At 37.9% G+C, this 23,893-nt stretch overlaps 3 protein-coding genes across 6 annotated transcripts in view; 1 reads left to right on the top strand and 2 right to left on the bottom strand.

Annotated features, from left to right (window-relative positions):
* The window catches only part of LOC111603504 (microtubule-associated protein 2), a 28,992-nt gene that overhangs the window by 641 nt on the left and 4,458 nt on the right, over nt 1-23,893 (top strand). For 3 of the 4 annotated variants that reach the window (XR_002751691.2, XM_023321111.2, XM_023321112.2), the window contains exons 2-5: nt 18,297-18,340; nt 21,089-21,278; nt 21,341-21,543; nt 23,010-23,195. Coding sequence is in view for 3 of the 4 variants with exons in the window: in XM_023321111.2 (XP_023176879.2) it covers nt 18,297-18,340; nt 21,089-21,278; nt 21,341-21,543; nt 23,010-23,195 (623 nt within the window). In the remaining variant the exon portion in view is untranslated. Of the gene's footprint in view, nt 1-17,037; nt 18,202-18,296; nt 18,341-21,088; nt 21,279-21,340; nt 21,544-23,009; nt 23,196-23,893 lie in introns of those variants that run through there. The other variant, XM_023321113.2, reaches the window with a different exon arrangement.
* LOC111603509 lies at nt 4,580-5,117 on the bottom strand. Its single transcript, XM_023321118.2, has 2 exons — nt 4,983-5,117; nt 4,580-4,912 (listed from the first exon to the last, which is right to left on the bottom strand). The coding sequence occupies exons 1-2, from the start codon at nt 5,049-5,051 to the stop codon at nt 4,595-4,597; spliced, it is 387 nt and encodes a 128-aa protein (XP_023176886.2). The 5' UTR covers nt 5,052-5,117; the 3' UTR covers nt 4,580-4,594.
* LOC111603506 (ficolin-1-like) lies at nt 5,910-7,029 on the bottom strand. The gene is made up of 3 exons (XM_023321115.2): nt 6,933-7,029; nt 6,090-6,874; nt 5,910-6,024 (listed from the first exon to the last, which is right to left on the bottom strand). Exons 1-3 carry the CDS (start codon nt 6,990-6,992, stop codon nt 5,910-5,912), a joined length of 960 nt encoding a protein of 319 aa, XP_023176883.2. The 5' UTR covers nt 6,993-7,029.

Raw genomic sequence — 23,893 nt, 5'->3', positions numbered from 1 at the left:
ATGTTAACACGTCGCAAATCAATTACGACTCCGTTTATATGCTCTATCGATATGTATATCTATCGTTCAATTAGTCAAAGTGTTTGGCACACCCGGGCACGCTGATGGTTATATCAGCTAAACATGCACCACCGGCGCACCACCGAACCGGCTCACGTCATATTTTCTAGCGGCATTTAGCTGTTGCGCAAATAGATTTGTATACCCTAACAAAGGGTATTGTAATTTGGGCATTGAATATGCGGCAAGCAGCCAAGAAGATGGCAACAGTTAGAAACGAGAGTAGTTTAATAAGTTTAAGATATTAATGTGCAGTTAAGGGACCGAAAGAGAATGAAAACCTATATATATTCATATAGATATGTGTATATATGTATGTGTATGTGTATGTGTATATATGTCTGTATATGGGTATATATCCTTGCTCACTGAGCAAGGCGAGTTCAATATTTCAATTCACTTTAAGAGTTCATGAAGGAGTCTCTGAATATAAGCTTAATAGAGTGTCTATATATAATAAAACTGATTCAGATCATATATATTAAAATATCATATTCATATCATATCAATTCAGATATTATATATATATCTTGCAATCGATTCAAATCAGACTACATTATCATATCATACAGCTGCTAATGTAACTTGAGTTTTATCTATGGGAAAAACTTGAATTTAATTTGATTCAATCTTCAAAAATACAAATCGATATTTATCGATCTATGAATATGAATTTCCAATTGAAAAGTGAATAGTGTTTAAAAAAAGTTAAGCCCACTTATATATACATAATACTCTCTTAGACACATGCCGATTAGTATAGACTCGATTCAAGCTTCAACAACAGATGCCTATATATATCGATCTATAGTTCATATCACAATTTGAGCACACACATCAGTTAGTGTATGTCTTCGTCGTGCAATACTTGGACAACATGTTCATTGTTGCTGTTTGCACAACTGTCGAGCGGCTTGAAAAAAGAGTTGTTTGTGCTTAATGTTCGTGTCTGGAGAGCGGGCACTCTAGAGTTAAGCCCGCTATCAGCAGGCATCAGCCAGGCGGGATGTGCCACAGGACGTGGCAGCCATTGTCTGCTAGATGTGGCATGGGCGCAACGACCTGTCAGCAACGTTTTAATTGTGCCTCGCATGCATTGTAAATCTAACATCAGCTTTATGTGCGTTGCAAGTTATCAGTAACTCGAGTTGCCTAAGCGTTGCATGCCACTGGCTCTGCCTGTTAGACCCTGTGCTTGCCCCTGCCCTTGCGTCAGCACATTGAGCAGCGTGGCCGTTGCATGTAATCTCTGTCCCTGCCTCTGATCCTTTCCCTGCTGCAGTCTGCGTCTGTGCCCGTATTTCTGCTTCTACCTCTACCTTTGGTCCTATCTTTGTCCACAACTCCTGCTATTGCTGTTTGTGTTATCCCTGCCTTTCAGCTTAGTCGACCAGCGTCGCCGTTGCAATTGTCCTGCCCTGACTTTTGTGACTGTCCCAGCCCCTGTTTCTCCCACTTGCTCCTATCTCTATCTCTTCCCCTGCCACTGCTTTAGTTTCTGCTCTCATCATCTCTGATTGCCTCAGCCGCAGCACCAGCTGCTGCTGCCGCTGCTGCTGTTTGCGGTCTGCACTCTGCATATGACCTCGTTTCAATTAAGCTAGCTTCGCTGATGGTATCTTTATGACTTTGTCATTCAGCTAAACGCATGCGTTTGGCCTAATCACTGATTAAATAAAATCTGTCTAGGAATATGATCAAAAGTCGGCTGGAAAATGAAACTTAGCATTTAGATTTATATGAACATTTGGTTCAATGGAGCACTTTGTATGCTCGTCTTATCAGATTTCAAATTTAAATCTGAATCAACTGTCTTTACTGACAGACCAGATCAGCGCTTCAATATATACATCGAGATATATATATTAATAGCTAAAAACAAATTCACTAATTGAACTTAAAATGGTTAATTTATATCTGTTTATGAAGTGGGCATATTAGCTTTTGACTTGTACACGTTGAATTCGAGGCTTCAGCCAACTGTCTATGATCTAACTCTAACAGTCGCTAGACTTAAAAACTCTTGTTTATCTTCAAGCATAGTTTTTGTGCTTCATTTGGTTTTCTGTCTCTCACACTTACACTGTGCTACACAGTTGCACACATAGCTCTGTAGTCCCATTCACTATGTCACCTCTGGCACTGATTAAATCAAGTGCTCAACGCAACTGCAAACCGGCTCGGTTAAATAATCACAGCTACAACAACAACAAAAATTGTTATTGTTTTGTGCTCTTTTATCTTAGTGCTAAATAACATAAACTAGCAACAAGCGCAAACAAAAAGAGACTAAAAATATAAATAAATATTGTTGCTGATTGCTATCAGTTATCTGCTGCTCTCCATCTCTCATTCGCTCATTCGCTCATTCTTGCATTCACTCATTCACGCATTTGCTCATTTGCTCATTTGCTCAGCTGTGTCACTCACATGAAGTCATCGGCGTCGACGTCAGCGTCACCTACTTTTGTCCGAACTGTTAGTTCATATATATATATATTAACTATCTATATACGTATATATATAAGTATATATAATAATCTATATTTTAAATATATGATTGCATACAAATATGCTTGTGTTTGACTCTTTTTTTATACTCTTACAACAGGCATTGTATTGTAATATGATGTGCCATGTAACGCATAAATATATTATTAATTATGTATGCTCGAATATATATTCCTAATTAAGATCAGTATCTGAGAAGACTCTTTGAAACTGTCTTGCTTAAATTTTTGATAATGAAATTATTGGCTTAGATGTTAGGTCAGCGTATTGTAGCTTTAAAGCTGTCAAACTTAAAACTATCTAAGCCCAGTTAATTAATGATTTTTATTGACTTCATAACCAATGTTAACTACTTACTGGCTAAGTAAGCAAAATCTTATCACAATCTAGTTTTTATAGGACAAAAGTTTATATACTATACTAAGCTAATATTCCATTTGAATAGACTGCTTATAATAGTAATGATTTTAATGATAACAATAATAATAGGGCTAATGATGTTAATGATGACAATTGTTTTCCTTATGTAGTTAGAGTGGAGTCATATGACTTATGCAGCATCAGTCAAGTCGTCTCCCAGAGCAGTTCGTCTTCCTCTCAAATCAACCTTCTCTACTTGATCTGCTTCCCAACTTGACAACATTAACTATTAAGCTGAAATGTGAAGCCCTTCTATATGCCTTAAGCACTTCTATTCATCTTCCTGCGTCCAGATGCCGCTGTTTCTGCATTTTCGGCAAAGAGTCAGAATCTTCTGCAAGTATCTTTATCTTTCTACTCCCTTCGGCATTATGGTCTCTCCTTTGACTGCACTTATAATTTTAGCTATGCCTATTACAGCTTCTAGCCAATGCAATAACTATAATTATCATGATCATTATATTAATTATAAAATAATACCAATTATCTCTACTAGTCTTTCTTAAGTAATATTTCCAAACTCTTTAAGAACTATTTTTTAAGGGAATACAATCTTCAGGAATTGTTTTCTTCGCTTTTCCTTTTACCTGGGTTCATGTTTATTTAATGCTGAACTTTGCTAACAGGTGATACACTCGCACCTCAGCTAAACTATTTCTATCTATATTTGCGCACTTGACAGATAAGTGTGTGCACAGGCCTCTCTATGTGCTTCTCACATAGTAGTGAGCGAACAAGAGACAGAGAGTGAGAGTGTGTGCTGATCTAGCTTATAAATAGATAACTTTGACTGCAATTCTGTCACCTACTCTGCTTAGGTATTTGTCTTTAATTAACACAATTTTGCACGCCAGCTGAGCGAAAATTAGTCTCAGTTGCAGTTGATTTTCCGTGCTACATTTTTACTTTCTTCAAGCAGACGGCAAAGCTTCTAATCCAATATACTCTTCTTCCACAATTTTAACAGAGCATCAGCTGTATGAGTGTTAGAATGCTCTCGTCGTTGAGAAGTCTCTGCTAATTGCTATGGCATCCGCTATTAAAACACAAAATCTATCTAATTTCCAAGCATTTAGTGCCATATATGAGTTTTTGTTGTTGTTGCTGCCGGCACGCCCTGCCGGCTGAGAGCAAATGAAGCACGAAAATCTATGTAAAGTTTCCTGTACTTTTTAGGTAGACATGCGTGTAGCCCTTATAAGGCGTTTATGATTAATTCGCCCGACGATTAATTGATTTACGTATTCGTCATTTACGCATTTGCCTAAAAATAATTGAAAACCTCTTTCGATGCAAAGCTTATGGAAAATTCAATGTTTTCCATGTGAAAAAATGCTCACCAAAGCTGAGAGTTTTTTTTCTTCATTTAGTTAATTAGCTAAGTGTAAAATTTAAAAACATGTAAGCGTGCTGTCTCTCTCTCTCTATCTCTCTTTCTTTCTTTCTATATGTTGCTCTCTGCTCTTTCTTGCTCTCTGTATCTTGTTCTCTCTCTCGCGCAAAGTTCGATCTTTCAGTAACTTTAACTTTTTGATCTAATTTTTATTCAAAAATCTTCATATTTAAGCCACGCATTTGCTGACACCGACCAGTCGAGCTGTGTTTATTTGTGTTTTTTTTTAAGACACGTTAACAGCTCCATTTGAACTGATTTGACTCTTAAATTTGGATTTTTCTTCAATAAGGCATTAAACATGGGGAAGCGCGGGACAACTATGTGGCTTGCATTATTATTTCTTATAGACCTAACAGCATTCGCTTCGCAGTTTTTCGCGGTTTTGGCCTTCGGCCTTTGGGCTTCGATCTTCTCGTCCTTTTCATGATTCGCTTTTACTTTTGATGTGAGTTCAACGTTCCTTGCCTTTAGCTTCTGATTTAGCTTTGTCGCCTCATCCAAACTCGCCTGCACCTCCTGCGCGGTCTGCAAGGAGTACATAGTTTTATCAGATAATCTATCCTATTTATATATGTACTGATCGCTCGCTAATTACCGTCACGCTAAGAGCTTTGACCATTCCCAGAAATGATCCGAGTAGAACCAAGAGTGTGATTTTATTCATTTTGCCTAGCCGCCTAAAGTCCCGTTAGTAACTAAAGGTGGAAGCACTTGATGCTAATATCTGTAAATTTAGTCGAATATTATTAATTAAAATAAATAAAGCATTAAACTGTAGTTGCAACGGTTGTGTTATAACGCGTTAATTGTTTTCGTTTTGCTTTAAAATTGTTAATGTAATTCGTTCCAATTACGGGCAGATTCTAAAACAAACAGCTACAAAAATAATGGTTTTAAATAAATAAATTGTTTTGTATTTATTATTATAAGTATCAAGTGAAAAAAATGAAATTTAAAATATAGAAAAACAAAGAATTGTTCTTTGTAACAATCCTTTGGTCTGGACAAGGCTTGATCTCGGCGTCTATCTGAATGAGTGGGTGGTTGTGCTTTAGCCTAATACAAGACATTGCGCCATGCCTTTAGTGTCACGTCTATTTTTAGAACTCTTTAAGCTAAGTCGGGCACCTCCGGCTCCACTTCGAACCCAGAGACTCGTGCTTGGCGTGCCATCGTCTCTTTCACTTTTCACATTATCTCCAGCTGCCAATGAACTGATATCTATGCGTTAGCTTAATATTAAATGAACCTTGCTTTCATTTGTTTCATGTTATTTTAGGAATAATAAAAATAGAAGATGTAAAGAAAATTACATAATTGCCACGTATGGGGTTCGAATCCGGAAGAATCTCTTGTTTAGTCGTCTGCTTGCTCTAAGGCTCTCGTTGCGCTTCAGTCGTAAATAACTAGAAATGTGAAATGCTGAGACAAATTTATATAGATTCTATATTCTATATTATATATGTTCTCTGTCTATTAATTGTTTATTAGTTTATTAAAATTTTGCCAAATCAATCACAGTTCATGCAAACTGTGGGCGAATCATCATTTTGACAGCTTTCTCACTCTCGCCTGTGGCCCAATGCATGCCAAATTTAGAATGTGTGGGACTTCTAAGATATTCGCCGTTAAGATTGCTAATGGCAACAAAAAAACAATTAATAAATAAATATAATATGCTGTAGCAAATAAAGGAGCTCACCTGCTTTGCAACGAGTTGATAATATACCAATAGCCGCCGTGATAGACGTGGGAATAATTGTTGGGATTGCTTTCCATGTCGAAGGTGGAGAATTTGCTGTACACGTTTCTAGATAAGACATCTGCCGTGCCCGCATAGCTGCCGACGCGCTTCAGCATGTAGGACTCATCCTCGTTGCCTATGAGAAAATCATCGTAGCGGGCCCAGTCAACTTTACCGTTGTAGGCCACGGCTTCCACAAACAGCTCGAACCTCTGATAGTTGGTCAGTTTGTAGATATGCTCCAGGCCCAGAAAGAACTCCTTATCCAGTTGCCCGAACCCGTCTCGGTATTCAGCCCAAGTCCTAGCGAAATTTTCGGATCCATCGAATCGGTTCTGGATGACCAGCCAGCCGGAGCCAGCTGTGGTGCTATCGCACCACACGCTAAACGGTTTCTCGCCGGGCAGCGCAATAATCTTAATGCCCGTAAACTCTTTGAACGGTACACAGCTATGCATTGCCGGAGAGCTCAAGCTGTGCGTGCATTGTATCAGCCGTTTGTAACCCGATTCGGTTCTAAGTTTCCTATAATGTGTGCGCAAATATATGGCCAGAGCTAGTCCGTCGTCCACATTCGTTGATTTGGGATTAGAGCAAGCGTCTTTCGCTTTCTCCAAAGATTCGATCTCCTTATTCTTTTTGGCGCTTTCGGCTGCTGCAGATTCAAGCTTCACATTCTCTGTCTTTAGTCTGTTATTTTCCTGCTCCAATGCATGCAAACGTGCTTGCAACTCCTCGACGGTCTACAATCGGTTTGTATTTATATCATAGTCTTTATATTATATGTCTCTTCAGCATTACCTCAGCTTTAATAGATCCATGCAATGTTCCGAGTATGATAAATATTAGAATAAAATACATTTTGTATTTTCGCTTTGCAATCTGCAAATGCTGTAAGTCTTGAAATACGACTTTCTGCATAATTAAGTGGCTTAGCTAATCTAGATTTGAGTGCTTTAATCTATACTTTAGCTGTAACTGATCTGGGAAATAAATTGTTGTTACCGACATCTTTAGGACGTCATGCTTCAAAAGCAACTTTCACTGATTCGCTTAGTATTTCAAGCAAATATTCAGTGCCTTCAAATTGGTTGCCTGAAGTCAAGCTCTCTAAATGCAAATATCTAGGGTATTTTACAGTCAGTCATTATTGTGTCTGGGTTATTAGATAGTCAGTCACTGCAATGTCAATATTTAAAGGCAAATATCTAGGGTATTAGATAGTCAGTTACTATAATGTATTATAGGGCATTTAATAGTCAGTCATAGTAATGTCTATATAATGGTAAATATCTAGGGTATTACATAGTCAGCCAATACTATGGGAATTATATAGTCAGTCACTGTAATGTTTATATATACAGGCAAATATCTAGAGTATTAGATAGTCAGTCACTATAATGTATTATAGGGCATTTGATAGTCAGTCATGCTTAAGCAAACAAATCTGTTGTTGATCTTTTCAAAGTGACGAGCAGCACTAGAAAAAGTATTTAGAATAGAATGAAAACTGTGCCAAATCGAAAAGTGTGTTACGTGAGTGTGTGTGTGTGTATAGAATGACCCTTAATGCCAACATAATTTGCATGCAAAGTGGCGTCCCACAAATCTGTTTACGAGGAGGGGGTGCGGGGGGGTAGGGCTTGGCCGATTGCACTCGATGCTAGAAGCGCAGCAACAAATTAACATGAAAAGCGCGCACAAGCAACATTTATTAAGTTGTCATGTGTGTGTAGGTGTGTGTTGGTGTGTGTTGGTGTGTGTGCCAGGTGAATGCTAATTTGAAATGCCGCATACTTTGCACACTTTATTAATTAATTGAAGTTTTTTGGCATTTAAAAGTTTGATCAATAAAATTTTGGCCAAAGATTAATAAAGACATCAAAGGGCTCTGTGTGTGTGTGTGTGTGTGTGTGTGCGTGACACTGCCTGGGTGTTGCCTTAATTGTTTTCTGCTCTCTAACAAAGTGTCGCTTGGCACGCAAATTGCAACAGCAGCCACCCCTAAGCCGAAACGAACTCAACCCTTAACAGGGTGGCAAGGCGAGCCCCGCCCAGCGCGCTGGGCTCAGTTCATTAAACTCGGTCAAAGCGCTGCTTGGCATCGTACAGATTTCAGATTGCATATTATGGCCGGGCCACACTTTCGCCACTGCTACTGGGAGAGAGATCATGGCACAGCTTGGCTTAGCTGCCACGTCGCGTCTCGTCTCGTCTCGAGGTGGATCGTCTGGTTACCCAATGTTGCCGCATTTGGCTCTGTGGTTGTCGCATAATTTGTTGTTCTCGCTATGGCCTGGCCATATTGGCAGTTGCCCCTTTTGGGGCAACGCTGCGTGCGTGCCGCGCAGTTGCCACATTTTGTGGCAATCAATAATCGAAGTGCGTCAAAACTACAAATGTTTTTAGCCCCAACTGTCGGAGCAGCTATAAATATCGTTAGCTGATAAATTAACAGGTAACTGAATATACAGTTAGCTTAAGGGTGTTGCACTTGAAATACCCTTGACAGTTAGGCGGGGGTGGTTTGAAAAGTTCACGAGCTTAATGTAGGTTAAACTAGTTAGAGATTTCAAGACAAAAAGTTAATTTAGTTAAATTAATATAAATATCCTTACTTTTGGTAAGCTTGCTAACTTGTCGATTAGCCCTCGTTCTATATGTTGCCATAATCGTTTGTGATCATGTACATAATAGAAGAATAGTGAAACAAGATTTAAGATGAATTTATTTTTAAAGGAAATCAATTTAAAATAACTTTGAATGTTTCAATTTGCGTGTTTGGTTTAAAAAGTTTGGCATATTAAAGAAGATTTAAAAAACAAGGCGGTGAAATAGAAAAATATATTTTATTTATTATTTTTATTATTATTTTTGTAATATATAATTTTTTGTTTTTTTTTTTTTTGTAAAAGCTGCAAAATATTTAAGCTACCCTCTATCTAAATGCTGTCATAACTAATTGGAATTGTTTTTTTGTTTGTTTAAACATTTAGAAACTCAGTTAATGCCTTAGGTATCTTATCATATTATCTATATGAATCCTAATCTCATTTTTAAAGTAAGTAAATTAAATAAATAAAATAAAACAAATGAAATAAGACAAATAAAATAAAAAAGAAATAAACAAAATAAAGAAATAAAATATATAAGAAAACTATAAGTCCAAAAATGTAGGAAAACTAATATTTTGCTATCTAAAATGTATAGAAACTATAAATGTCAAGCCTAATTAAAAATCTAATATTTACCGATTGGAAAAACGATTCCATGAGCCTGATCGAAATCTAAGTAATCTATCAGTTCTTGATCTTTAAATATGTATAAATGATTTAAGATTTAGTTTCAATCTGGAAACTAGCAGATGAGAGTATACACAAGTAGTACGCCTTGAACATATATTTTAAATCTCAAGTCTCTAGCTTCAACAGTGTTCATACGAACAGATGAAAATAATGCAAAGATGGCATACGAACGAATATGCCTCTTTCACTTCATTAAATGGGAATCTATCATAATCTATCATAAGGCCAGGCCAGGCCATGATTCGGAATACCAAGGCATTCCTGGTTCCTCACCGGTTCGTAGTCTTCACGCTGTACCAGATTAGTGTTAAGCGATTAGCTTTAAGCAGGCTTGCCTGTTCGACATATACATGATTCATCTATTGCGACGCAGCCTTTAAGGGGCTGTTAAACACATACATGCGCAGTGGCACAAAGCTTTTACACACACACACACGTGTGCTTAGAGAACAGCCATTGAGGCACTCATCTTTAGAGATTCCTCAAGTGTCACTTGGCGGCATCTGCTGAAAAATATGGAATAAACTTAGCCATAAAACGACTAAAATAATCAATGAACGTAGTGAAAGGAAAATTAACATAGATACCACATATGTATGTACATAATATATACATATATAGGGTATATCAGTGTGTATTACATATAGATAATGTCCGCCAAGGGAAGCCAACAAAAATACCGATAGATATCGACAGAAGCGCAACCCCAAAAAATATATAAAAGCGAAGAAAACACAAAAACCAAAAGCAAAACAAAAACAAAGCAAATGCCGAATACAGAATGAAAGAGCGAATGAGAGGCAAATACTCTGCTGGCGGCTTTAACAGTAGCAAACAGCGGCAGAAGAGCAGCAGCGGCAGAGCCACCCCCGGTATTTGTGAGCGGCGGATTCCCTTGAGTGTCTATATGTGAGTGTGTACAGTCAACATAACGAATTTCCCTTTAGTGCTTTTAGCAAAGCATTTGTACTTTTTAGCACATTTATTTGGACAACAACCCAAAGAGCGAATGCAGCTATTTATTTTAGTACGCAGCAAAACCGCTGTGTGGCGCTTTACCTTAAATTTCCACAAATAATTGAATTTCAAAATTTTTTTATTTACAGGTAATTTGAAAGCTTGATAATTAAATTGTTTGTGAAATGGCTTCGTGAAGGTGGTATGTATTTATTTAAAATATTTAAATACTGGAAAATTATATATATAAAATTGATGCATTATATAGATAAATAAAAAATGAGAAGTTTTTTTTCTAAATATATTTTAAATATAACAAGTAAATGAGAAAAATAATAAGTCTTATTATATAAAGCCTTAATGAATGTATTTGGTAAGTAATGAATAAAAAAGTGGGCTTAATGCTGGATTTAAACATAAATATTTGCGCTTGCCAGGCGTAACCCTTGCCGCTAGGCCATGCTCGTTGAAAGCCTAAGCTTAAGTTTCTGTATAATATAAGATGAAATAAATGTCAAAAAGACAATAAATAAAGTTTCAATATTTCAATTGGGACTCAATCACCTATTTCTTACAGTGCGACAATTTGCGCAACAGAATGACTTTCGTAAGCCACTAAGCTCGAGTCATTAGCTAAGTCAGCAATTGCTAAGTCCAGCCCTAAAGCCCTATAAAGCACAGGTAAAAGAGCAAGAGCAAGCGAGGTGCATAATCAACAGCCACGTAGACACAATAACCTTGACAGTCGACTGGGCCACTAAACGATAACAAAGCTAACTAGGCACAGACATTAAAGTTAACGCAACATGCAATAGACACCCCCGCAACAAATACAAATAGCATCGTCTAACCTCGCCGCTACGCCCGAACAGGAGAGCCTTGCGTGCTGCTCGCTTCTAAATATAATATGTACAACAATTAGTAACAAATCAAGGAACCTATGACAACAACACCTGAGCAATAGACAACGAGCACTAAAAACTGTCTGCTCACAATCGAATTTGAATCCGAATGGCAATGCCAATGCGTGGCAAGCGGTGCCTGTAGCGCAGCCCAGATGGGATTTATGTGCCAACGAGGGTTGCTGCGAAAGTAACTCCTTTGATTATAAGTAAAATAGCCTAAATTCTAGAAAGTATAGATCTAAAGCATAACAAGTATATGACACCAATGTGATCAGCTCCTCTATATATTTATTTTAAATAATTATCATTTCTATAGCTAAGTTAACCTTAACTTGTTGACAATTTTAAGCGAAAGATTTGAATTTGTTCTTCATATTTTGCTTAATTTTTCTTTTTCTCTCTTTACCTTTCAACTCTCTAGAAAGATTCTTCCATTTTCTTCAGCTTTTTCTTGTCTCTTCTGCCTTTTCAAGCGCAAGTAATATTGATCTTACTTAGATGGGATTCAAACCGCTGACCACTGACGCCCCTTCAATGACTCAGCATATTTTCTACTCATGTAATATTTGAGCTAAGTGGAAGTGCTCATTATGAGTTTTAGCTAGCATTGTGCCAACTCTATCAAACGCCCCTCGTACATGCACACATTTTTGTATACATTAAACGGGAACAGTGCCGTTAATCAAGGAACTAGCGAGGGCAATGCACAGAGGCGCGTCTAATGCGCTCCTTGTGCCCATAAAATTAATCTAGCCTCAAATGAGATTTGCATAAAAACTACGAATTGAACATGCGGGGCAGCTGGGGCAGCTTGAGAGGGTGAGGGGGGGGGGGCGCAGCTAGCTACTGCGGCTACAGTTGTTGGCGTGTTAAATTTGCATTTGACTAAGGCGCCCCACTAATAAACTTCTATGTCAATAGAATAGACGAGCCGAATAGAGTATACGCCGTGTGTGCCAAGACGTAGCCAAAGCGCGGGCCTCGAACTGCGCAAGGACATTTGAGGCACTCACACACAAAGGCATGACCAAAACAAATTCTAAGTATTGTAATTCGAAAGTTTTTCAAAGCAAATAAAAGCAGTCGAGTTTCAACACTCGCGCCAAACAGAACGCAGCGCGACGTTGACGTTTTAGCCAAAAAACAATAAAAACTAAATAAAATAAATAAAAGAACAAAGGATTAAAAACGAAAATAAAACTAATATTTTTATCATATATGTCTATCTAAAGTGTGTGTAAGTGTATTTACATTCGTCTAAAGTCTAAAGTAAAGCAAAGTACAAAGTGCAAAGGTGCAAAGTGCAAAGTGCAAAGTGCAAAGTGCATTAGCCTTAACGTGGCTCAGTTAATGCCCTTTGGCCAGGCTGGAAAATCGATAAAATTGCAGTTTATATGTGGCTTGAACGCTGTTCTTGTTGTTGTCGTTGTCGTTGTTGTTGTTGTTGTTGTTGTTCTTTATGGGCAACTGCAACAAATGATAACAATTGAGTTCGTGTCGTAAAGTGCCCATTAGGCCATAGAATAGCTACACTTAAAGAAATTGTTAGGCAAGCAGAGAGAACGGGGCAACTCTCGTTTAATTAAGCAAATTTTATTTGAAGTATCTTCAGCTGAGCATAAATGTCTTTAATATATATTTTTGAAAATAAAATTTCTTAATAAAAGTTCTTTAATTTGTAGCTTAATAAATTTAACAAATAAAATTAGGAACAAAATTGTAAATATTTCTGAGTTTTCTTTCAATATTTAATAATTAATTAAATAAAAATTAAATTAAGCGAAAATTATTTTTAAATTAAATTAAATTAAAACAACATAATTAAGCTTAAATAAAATTATATTTAATTGAAATATAAGGTAACTTAAAATTTAATAAAAAAAAAAATTAAATTAAAATAAAATATTCAAAAATAAATTTTAACAATTTTAATAATAAGAATATAAATATAAAAATTCTTCAAATTAAATAATAAAAAAAAATAAAAATAAAATAAAATATATAATATAAATATATAAATAAATAAAATTAAAATTAAATAAAACTAAAATTAGAAACAATTAAAATAAAATAATAATAAAATAATTTTTAGAAACTAGGCTAAAAATTAGTGATTCGAATAAAAAAGAGACAACGTATTTTTTTCAATTTAAGGCGAAGCAAAGTAGATGATCAGGAAAATATTCAAGCATCTGTTTGTATATAGATTTGTATATACGAAGCTTACAACACTAAACTAAAGTTTTCTGAAGATCTGAGGTTTAGTATATGCATGAGATTTTAGTGATAATAGTGTGTGATTATCCAGTTTATATCAGACTTCAGTCTAGAGTAACCATCGAACGTTTTAGAAATTTCATTTATTAAGCTATCTATAAAGTGGGGATATATTAGATATTGTAGTAAAAAAAGTAGTAGATACATTAGTAGATATATTAGTAGATATATTAGATTATAGTATCTGGTAAGTTCTCTTCATTGAAATAAATCAATTATATCAAGCTGTACTCGCATGAGCCAAAATCGATTGCTTAATTTACAAAACTTTGTATATGGCAGTTTCTCTAAAGGCTTACACTTCTGCATATAGACTATACATTTTCACTGTTTGGGAACCTTACTCCTAAGTTATTTATCATGTATTTAAACGCCTGTTGTCCTGGAAATTACATAAATGTCGAATATATTCGGACTGTAAACGCTATCAATAATTCAATAAGCATAAGCTCAGCTTTTATGCATTTTATAATATAAAATGATTCAATTTTAATTTTAAATAAATAATTTTTAGTAACTTACTCACACTTTTCTCGCAGTGCAGTGCTGAGTGATAAAATCGCAACTGCATTGGGCGATTGTGCGAAAAGAAACAGAGAAACTTTGGCAACAAAAATCAATTGAGTTTGTTGCAAAGTTTGTTAACATTTGCATTTGCATTTGCATTGGCAGTTGCAGTTGCAGTTGCAGTTCTTACACTTGGCGAAAAAGCGAGAAAATTCTAATTGAAAAGAGAAGGTTTTAGAAAGGGCGCAGAAGTTTAGCCTCGCCTCACTTATGCCAGGCAAATGCGCAGTCATTGCGGGCATCGAGTATACGTACCGTCAGCCCCGGCCGACAATTGTTGATAATCAATTTAGTGGGCCACAGCTCATGCTCTCTCTGTCTCTCGCTCACTCTCTCGCTCTCTGTGCGGCAGTTGACATGAAAAAATTTGTGCTATGGAATTTCTGCAGCAGAAAACAAATCATTTTTGGGGGCAAACTAATTTGCGGCTGACTTTTGTTTTTTTTTTGTTCTTTCGGTTTTTTTTGTTTTGAGTGGTTGGGGTGGCAGTTGGTTTGGTTGTCTTGCAACCGCGTGGCGCCTCGCACAGTTGTTGCCACACACTCAGTTGCCACTTTGCACGTGCGAAGGCCACGACGCGTCAGCAGCCACAAAGCTCAGCTCTATATCAGATAGAGATAAACATTGTTAATTGTATATAAATATATATATATATATATAAAGTCTTTGTATATATATATATAGATATATATAGTATACATATATGTATTATCACTATATAGTTTTAAAGTCTTTGTAGTTCCTCAGCTGTAATTTTATCGATTTAATGCAAAAGTTTTTGGCTTCAGCCCAAGCTTAAATTCCAAAAACTCTAACCAAACACATTGAAATGAGTGAAACCGATGCGGTAAGTTTTTAAGAATCTATATATATATAGATAATAAATATTCTTTGCTTCTTGCACTTAACATAAAATTGCAGTCAAATCACGGCAAAAGCCACAAAAAGCAAACAAAATTTATTTCATTTCATTTATGGCCAAAGACAACAATTTCGTTGGCAATTTCATTTGCTGCTTAACATAATTCAATAAGTGAGTGAAAGCTGTTCCGATATACAATTTCGCTGCTATTTCTCTGAAGAGAATATCAAAGAAGAGACTCTATAAGACTTTCATTTAAGTGGTTTACTAAGCTTCAGAATATCTTGCATATAGTTAAAGTTCTTCTTTGATGAACAGTTTCTGCAGATTTACTTAGGCTTGTGGTATATCATTATAATAATTATTTTATTTACTTGCATAAATATATATAAGTTGCGTCACATATTTAACATTCTTCTCTATTCTATAAGCTATTTGATCGCGCCAGAAATCAAATTTTTTCTGAAACCATTTGACTATTTAATTATTTGAAATATATTCTTGAAACATTAATTAATTCACTATATTTTTAAAATTAAAATTTAAAATAAAGTAAAGTTTTAAGCTTGAGTAAATTCCTTTTCTTGTGCACTTTACACTTTGTAAGCATCTTTCTGCTGTATGATCAATGAAATTAGAGCAAAGAAATTCAATTAAATTGTTTGTCTATTTTGTGTGCCTAAGCCCCCAACTTGGCAACTTAAAGCCTTTCAAGTTTTGTCTGATTCATAGGATTAAAATACAACTTAAAATAAGCTATAGGCTTAGCAGATCGGTAACAGCAGGTAACCTATACAAAAGACTTAACTTTGGATTTCATTTTTTTATTTTATTTATTTATATTTTATATTTATAAAATTATATTATTTATTTATATTTTATATTTATTTCATCATTTGTTTATTTTAGATTACAAAATATGTAAAAATAATCAGAAAATCAGAATTTATTCACTTTTTGTTGATATGAGCAAACTTTGTCCTGACTAAGACCTTTAGAAATTTGTATATAAAATGTTGTATACAAAATATATATATATATTTTTCAATTTCTGTTTATGATTTGAGCTTATAAACAAGAGTTATAATTTTAAAAAAATATATTTAAATTAAATTATATTTTTTGAGAGGAATTTTAAAAGTTTTCAATTTATTTAAAGTAAGAAAAAACAAATTATTTTTGGCCGCAAAAGTATTGTAGACATTATATTATATATATACATATATAATGTGTACTATGCATATAGTGACTATATATACTAGGTTTCATGCAAGAGATCTAGTTAGTCAAGTATCTCAAAACTCTATTTAGGGCCCAGCAGCAGGAGAAATTTCAAGCAGATCTTATGAATCAAGCATTTTAATAGTCAGTTTGATTCACTTTAAAATCTAGACAGCTTTAGATAGATTTTGTTAGCTAAAAATATTTGAAATATTTTATAGAGTTTCGCCCATATCGAGTTGAATGCAGCGCGATTTGGTAGCTAAGAATCAGCTTCGATAGTTCGATAGATGTGATTAATATTGGTAGACAATATCGGGCTGACCTTGGGCAACCGCCTGCGACTGTGACTGTGACTGTGGCATGCCACTAAGCCAGGACGGGGGCAGACATGTCGCAACAAATTTGTGTTGGCAACCGAGAACCGAGAAGAAACCCTTTTGGCAAGCCTAAGCAAAACAAAATCAAACAACAATTTGGCCAATGGCGCATTGACTGGCGCTCGGTCTTAGAATTGTCGAACTTTTTTGGTTGGGTTTTTGTTGTTGAATCAATAAGCGACAGGCGAACGATTTGGGTCACATTGCAAGCAGCAAGACAAATGTGCCGCAAAGGTAACCCAAAGCAGCGCCAAATACCCAAATACCAAATACCAAATACCAAAACAATAAACTGTAAACAAATGCAAAGAAGGCAGCCATCAAAATTGAGAGCTCCACTCGATATGCGCCACATTATATTGAAAGCACAGACAGGCAGACAGACAGACAGACAGACAGCCACCCACCCACATAGCCATTAGCACACACGTATGCAAATGATGTGTGTGACTGCTGCTCCTGCTCCGACTCCGACTCCTCCTGCTGGCAGCAACAGCCAGTTAGTTGGGTATTGGATTACACGACACTTGCACATTTCTGCACCAACACCGCAGGCGTTAGGTTCAGTTCAGCTGAGCTGTCTCGGGTTACACAAGATGTACAGGCCAACAACTGCAGCCGAGCAGGCTGAGCAGCCGTCCAGCTCCTATGTGGAGCAGCGTTTGGCGTCGAATCCCGACCATGTCAGTCCCAGCTACTCAGACAGCGAACGCTATGTGGCGCCGCGTGTGGCCAATCCCAATTACGCTCAGGTCGAGTATGGCAGGCCAAGAGTGAACGAGTACAATGCTATAGAACGCACCACCAATAGCACCACCAACAGCACCACCAGCAACAACAGCAGCAACAACGACTTTGTGCGAACAAATTCCAACTTTGCTTTACCCGCGCAGATGCGTCCAGTTGCTGGCCCGCCACAGCCACGCCCACCCTTTGCCGGCGCACGTCCCATGGCGGGCGTGGGACCACGTCCACCGCTGCCGCCCAACATGGCGGGCAGACCGCTGCCGCCGCCGTTGCGTCCCATGGACAGCAAGAACAATCTGTTGATGGGACCGCCGCAGCCGCAGCCGCCGCTCAATATGCGTCCAGGCATGCCGCCAGCCAGGCTACCCAATCCGGGCGGACCCTTGAGTCCGCCTGGAACGCAGGCGGGTCCCAGGCCGCCGGGCGGCTTTCCGTGGTCGGGGCCGGGGCCCATGCAGCGTCCGCCACAGAATATGACGCGTCCGCCGCCCACATTTGCCAGGCCCATGCCCGGGCAGCCGCTGCAGGCGCCCTTTCGACCGCCGCTCTACAATCAGCAGCAGCAGCCGCAACAGCAGCAGCAGCAGCAACAGCAGATGCAACAGCAGCAGCCACATCAGCAGCCACAGCAGATGCAGCCGCATCAGCAGCCACGCCCACCTTCTGCCAGCAGCTTGCACAACGAAGATGATGACGACGTCATCATGGGTCAGGCCCAAACCCCCATCAAGAGCTACAGCATGAAGCCAGATCCCATGGGCTCGCCACTGCTGGAGGAGACGGAGCCACCGTTCGATGTCACACCAACCACTCTGGGCGGTCACAGTAAGAGCTCTACTCCAAGTGGGCGTGCCCCTAATGAAGCCATTTCCGCAACAAAGCGAACCAAACGCTAAACACTCGATTCGAATTTTATTAATTGTGTTTCCATTGTGTCTTTCCAGAGGGTGACAATGACAGCGGCGTGGATGAGTCCACTCAGGAGAAGGTGAGTTTCCGGCACGGAAAGCCAAGCGAGCAACGACTAACTAATACCCGCTCGAAGCATAAAATGATGTGTATATTATAGAAATCAAAGTGAACAACTTTTGTGGCTCAGTCCATAAGCCTGACATGAAATTTGTGGAAATTATAGTTTCTCCTGATTTTCCCTAGCCTCTATAGGCCTAGTCACATAGGCTTTATAGCCAGTATATATCTATAATATACATATATCTATACATATATAGCTCATCATCTACTTTTTCCGAGCTGCTTCATAATTTACTTCTCATTGCTTAAGAAAATCCCATATACTCTCTTTCACATATGCTGAGCGGGCATCTATGAAAACGGGTTATGCCTGAGCTTAGCTCTTAGTGTTTGGCAGAGTTTATCAAATTTTTGGTGCGCTGCTCTTAATTGAGAGGAAATTAACTGACTGCAAATTAATTTAATTCCGCTGACCGTCAACCACGTCTCCCACAGCGTCTGCAACAAAAGATACCCTAACCATGCAGTTTATCAGCTTCAGGCAGACTAGTATAACTGAGTTTTGGAGATACTATTGAGTCGGCAAAGGCAATGATTATGTTGCTTGAAATTCGAATTCAAATTCAACTGGATTGAAGCACTATATACTATATACCTAATAAGATATAAAATTCATATTTTGTATGCGCCCATTGCACATAGGTCACGTTGGCAATGTTGCCTTTGATATGTTCATATATATTTATATATATCATATCAGACTCAACTAATAAGTCAATCTAGCTCTCTCCTCATTTCATTCGATCATCGTTTGTCTATGTTTCTGGCTTAACTTTGATCACGAAATATATTTAAGCTAGATATTTGAAGCACACATATAACTATAGTGCAGACAGATCGTGTTTCAATTGATCGATAACTTTTTACATTTCAATGACATCAAAGACACTGCAAATCGATATAATACTTCGCTAATTTGAGCATAACTGAGACATCTTTAGAGCTAGAGTTACCAAATTTGTTATATAGATGCTTTTGAAGACCCCTTTTTGAGGACCCCATTCCCACAACTGCCCGAATTTGAGTAATAAATGAAACTCATTTGGCAAGCTTAAGTAAAATCAACTTCTGCTTGAACTTACTTAATATATATGAATATATAATATATATGTATAATATATATATATATAATATAATATATATATTATAACTCTCATTTCAACCATAAAAAAGTGGCTCTAAGTATGCTGGTATATACCATACCATATATTTGTTTATACCCCACATCTGTTATGGCCACATCAGCTAGGGTATTTCAACCTCAACTTCAAGTCAAACTGAAACTAATATTTTCTTGTTCTTCATATCGTTATGTTCACAAATCATAAATATCTGTAAATGGCAGCCGAATGCCGCCTCTGGCTCTTCTCTGGCACGCTCCATTAGGCAGCGCCAGCAGCAGCTGCTGCTCTTCCAGAGCTGGCGGCGACAGCGCTCAGAGTTCAGATCAAGTTGTAGCTTTACGGACGTCAGTTGGTCGCAACGGAATCAGCCAAGACATAACTTAATTTACATAGAATTTCTGCTATATCTAAGTGTTATAGTTTGATATAGCTCTAGCTGCTTCTGTGTGGTGCGTGGTGTGTGCAGTTCCGAAACTTTCACAGGTGCGCAGTGTTGAGTTACCAAAACTTAATACAGTCAAACTGCACTAAAACGAACGCAACTCGAATTTGTGAAGACTTAAACATGTGTATTTTGGAGCTGTAGCATAATAGTATCTAGCAGCTATAGCCAGACAAATTCGTATGCACGAGGGCAGCTTGAAATGTTTACTATTGCAATAGTCTATTGTCTGCAGTATCTGAACTACAGTAAAGTAACTGCTATATAGTATATATCTGTCATATAAGCCGTCTTCAATCCATCAAAGCTTCAGCTTTGCTCGCCCACCTTCCTTCAGTCTTTGCTTTATGGCATTACTAATTAGCATTAGTTCATCGATTCAATTTATCATATCTGATTATATATCCCCTAATAACTAACCCTGATAAACAAATATATATTTATGCATAATTTGGCAATTCCAAACTTGGCTAAGCAAATAAATTCCTTTGCTGAAACTAATTCACTTTCTCTAAGACTCTAATGTCCACAAATATTTGCCTTATAGACTCTAGTATACCCTATAAAAGAGAGTATACAAGTGCCATTTCCTGCCAGTGCCATTTGTCGTAAGTTCGCTGTAGCCATGTCTGACTGTACTACAAATTGCCAAATGTAATGCGATTTATGTGTGCCAAGTTGATAAAGTCGAAACACGACAAGTTGTTTTTCGCTCAGTAACATTCCTCCTCTGCCCTGATTGGCGCTGGAGGGGGGACTGTCTCTATAAATACCTCGCAAATAAAATATGTTCATTCATATGCAAAGCGCAGAGCGAAGTTTTGGTCGCGGAGGCCGCGACAATCGATAAAACAATGGGAATCCTTTCGTGCTGGCCACGGTCCCAGCTGGCTGCGCTCTCTCTATGGAGACTCAGAGTCATAAATGGCATAGAGCCGTATAAACCTAGTTATTGGCGGTCGTAAATTGTTGCCCGAGAAACTGCGACGACACTAAATGCCCGACAACATGCATTTGATTGTGCTGGCAGATGCCAGCTATCTCATTGTAAAGCCACATTGTCTAACATAGTGAGACATGACTGTACCGACACTGTACCTTTTCTTGTTTGCTCTCCCCCCTCCCTGCGCCCACACAGGATCGCAACGGACCGAACTCACCCAGCTCGCCGGTCAAGACGCCCACATCGAGCTCCTCGAAGCCGGACAAGTCGGGCACATCGCGCCCACCGAGTGCCACGCCCTCAAACAAATCAGCATCCAAGTCGCGCAGCGCCTCAAAGAACCGCTTGCTGCTCAAGACCCCTGAGCCGGAGCCGGCCAAGAAAGGTTTGTTCTAACATCGCCATCGCTCCAAGCGCTAGTTAAACCTTCTTTAAATCTCTTTGCAGTTCCAATGAACAAGGTACAGGTCGGTCATGCGCCATCGCCCAATCTGAAGGCGGTACGTTCCAAAATTGGCTCGCTGGACAATGCCACCTATAAGCCAGGTGGCGGCAATGTCAAAATTGAGTCGAAGAAAATTGACATCAAGGCCGGATCGCGCATCGAGGCCAAGAATGACAAATACATGCCCAAGGGCGGAGAGAAGAAGGTAGGTCTTAACTGGTCTACAATTGAGTCTGGGTTGCCCACTCAGAGATGGGAATGATAAGCGCTGAACTGATATTAAATATACCCTGTACCTATGGCAAGTGCATAGTCCTTAAGGCGAGCGTGTTGCTGAAATAGAGTGCGGGTCTAACTCTCTGTAGCTCAGAGACTATTGCGACAGTACACAAATTTAGGATATAGTTAACTTTCTCTGAGTCATGTATAAAATTCTTTCCATCATTCATATATATGTCTCCCTAACTAAGAGACCTTTTAGAGCTAGATACATATAGAGAAATTGCTGTAATTGAAGGAACTAGCTATAAGTATAACTACTCATCAATCAATCTATAACTCAGAGACTATTAAACCTAGAGCATATAAATTTGGTATATAGATAACTTAAATAATTTTAAAAAAATTATGTATGTATCAAACCATCCACTGTTTGCCTACCTCTTTGTAACTCAGAGACCAACAAAGCTAGTGCCTGAAAATTTGGTATGCAGTTAGCTGTCTCGAATACAGATAAATAAAATCAGCTTGCTTTGATATTTAACTTATACTTTTCCAGTTATAAGATAAGCAATAGAAGACTTTCTTATAATATGCACAAAAAATGCACTTAAATGAAGTTTACCCTCACTGCTACTCAGTTAAGAGTGAGTCTAGAGATAATAAAGAGAGATAACAATAGAGATAAACTCAGCTACCATACAAGCCAGAGCCCTTCAATTTGGTATATAGTTTCATTACTTTAAGAAATAGCTAGTTTAACAGTTTTTTATTTGAAGTCAAGTTCTAAGATAGATAAATATATAAATAACTTGCCTAACTGTTACTGAAGCGCTTACATCTGTAAAAGTTATCTAAAGCTGCTTTACTTTTGGTAGTATATGAAGTTAGCTAAAACCAAACCCTAGCTAGGTACAGGGTATACGTCTAGTCAGGCCACTCACTATGCATAAGCGCACTTTTACTGCTGTTCTTTGTAGCTGTATTTGAGAGAAGACATTAATATGAACATCAAGTATTATGATAGAAATTCAATTTCACGGTCGACTTGCGACTCAAAGATATAGTCTGTATATATATATATATACATATCTAACTGTATATTTGTCATGCAATCTTTTTGGCATCTCGTAGGAAATGCAAATTACGAATAAGTCGAGGCACTTAGCAGCATAATTTTATAGCCTTATGTAGACTACCTCTATACATACCACACACACATATATATGATAAATATGGTATATATATATCCCATATGCAATATCAAACTGAATCTGATAAGTGCATTGACATTGACTGAGCAGCAAATGTTGCAATTGAAGTAGTTTTTGACTTTTAAGCCCTATATCATATCTATATATATATTTGTATCTGTATCTGTATCTGTATCTGTATCTATATCGAACCACCAAACCACCACAAAATGCAAACAAAAACAAAAACAATTTGTAGATAGTTACAACAAAGTTGCAGTGGAATGCCAAGTCGAAGATTGGCTCGCTGGATAATGCGGCCTATAAGCCAGGCGGCGGCGACAAGAAGATCGAGTCGCTCAAGATGGACTTCAAGGACAAGGCCAAGTCGAAGGTCGGCTCCAAGGACAACGTCAAGCATCAGCCCGGCGGCGGCGATATTAAGGTAAGCCAAGAAGCACTTGCAGCGACTTTTCTTTCATTTCGATTCGAAGTCGGAGTCTTAACTCTGATTGGGACATATCCTTATGATTTTTGTACTCTTCCAAGCAGTTAAGTATTATAGTTTTCGGTGTCTTAGAAGTTTGCTTAAGCTGGCATGGGGCATGTGGGGCATGCGGGGCATGTGGGGAGCAAGTGCTCAACTGCATGTTTATGCAATCTAGTTACTTTTGGCATGCTCTCAACTCCCTCACTAACACAACTATTCATGCAAATAAGAAAACTCTACCAAAATCCACAGAGCTATTCGTACAAGAAATACCCTAACAACGTTGTCTATGGCGAGGGCTCCAAAATAGTTAGCCATCGTTGTTTAATGGACAATACGCGTCTGGACGACAATTTGTATAATGCAGACGAATAAAATTGGGTTTGGCTGGGTACGTAAAGCTGAAGCACCATCGAACCCACCATCTAATCCACACACATGGCTGACTCCATTGTAACTAAAGTTTTCTTTGGCCTAGCATTGTAAATACCAATGGCAGTTCCGGTGCGAGTTTTGGATTTCTAGAGACCAACAGTTTATATGTGTACACTCAGCGAAAAGTTAATTGAAACTTTATTACAATTGGTTTTCAATCTAGTCTCAATACGAAATGCAGCCTAAGGATTTTCAATTAGTTTATTTTCTAAAGAAAT

Source organism: Drosophila hydei, unplaced genomic scaffold (genome assembly GCF_003285905.1).
Source record: "Drosophila hydei strain 15085-1641.00,03,60 unplaced genomic scaffold, DhydRS2 tig00008144-arrow-arrow-pilon, whole genome shotgun sequence".
In the NCBI taxonomy this organism is placed as follows: domain Eukaryota; kingdom Metazoa; phylum Arthropoda; class Insecta; order Diptera; family Drosophilidae; genus Drosophila; species Drosophila hydei.
Note: the sequence above shows the minus strand (reverse complement) of the source record. Positions and strands in the feature narration are given on the sequence as shown.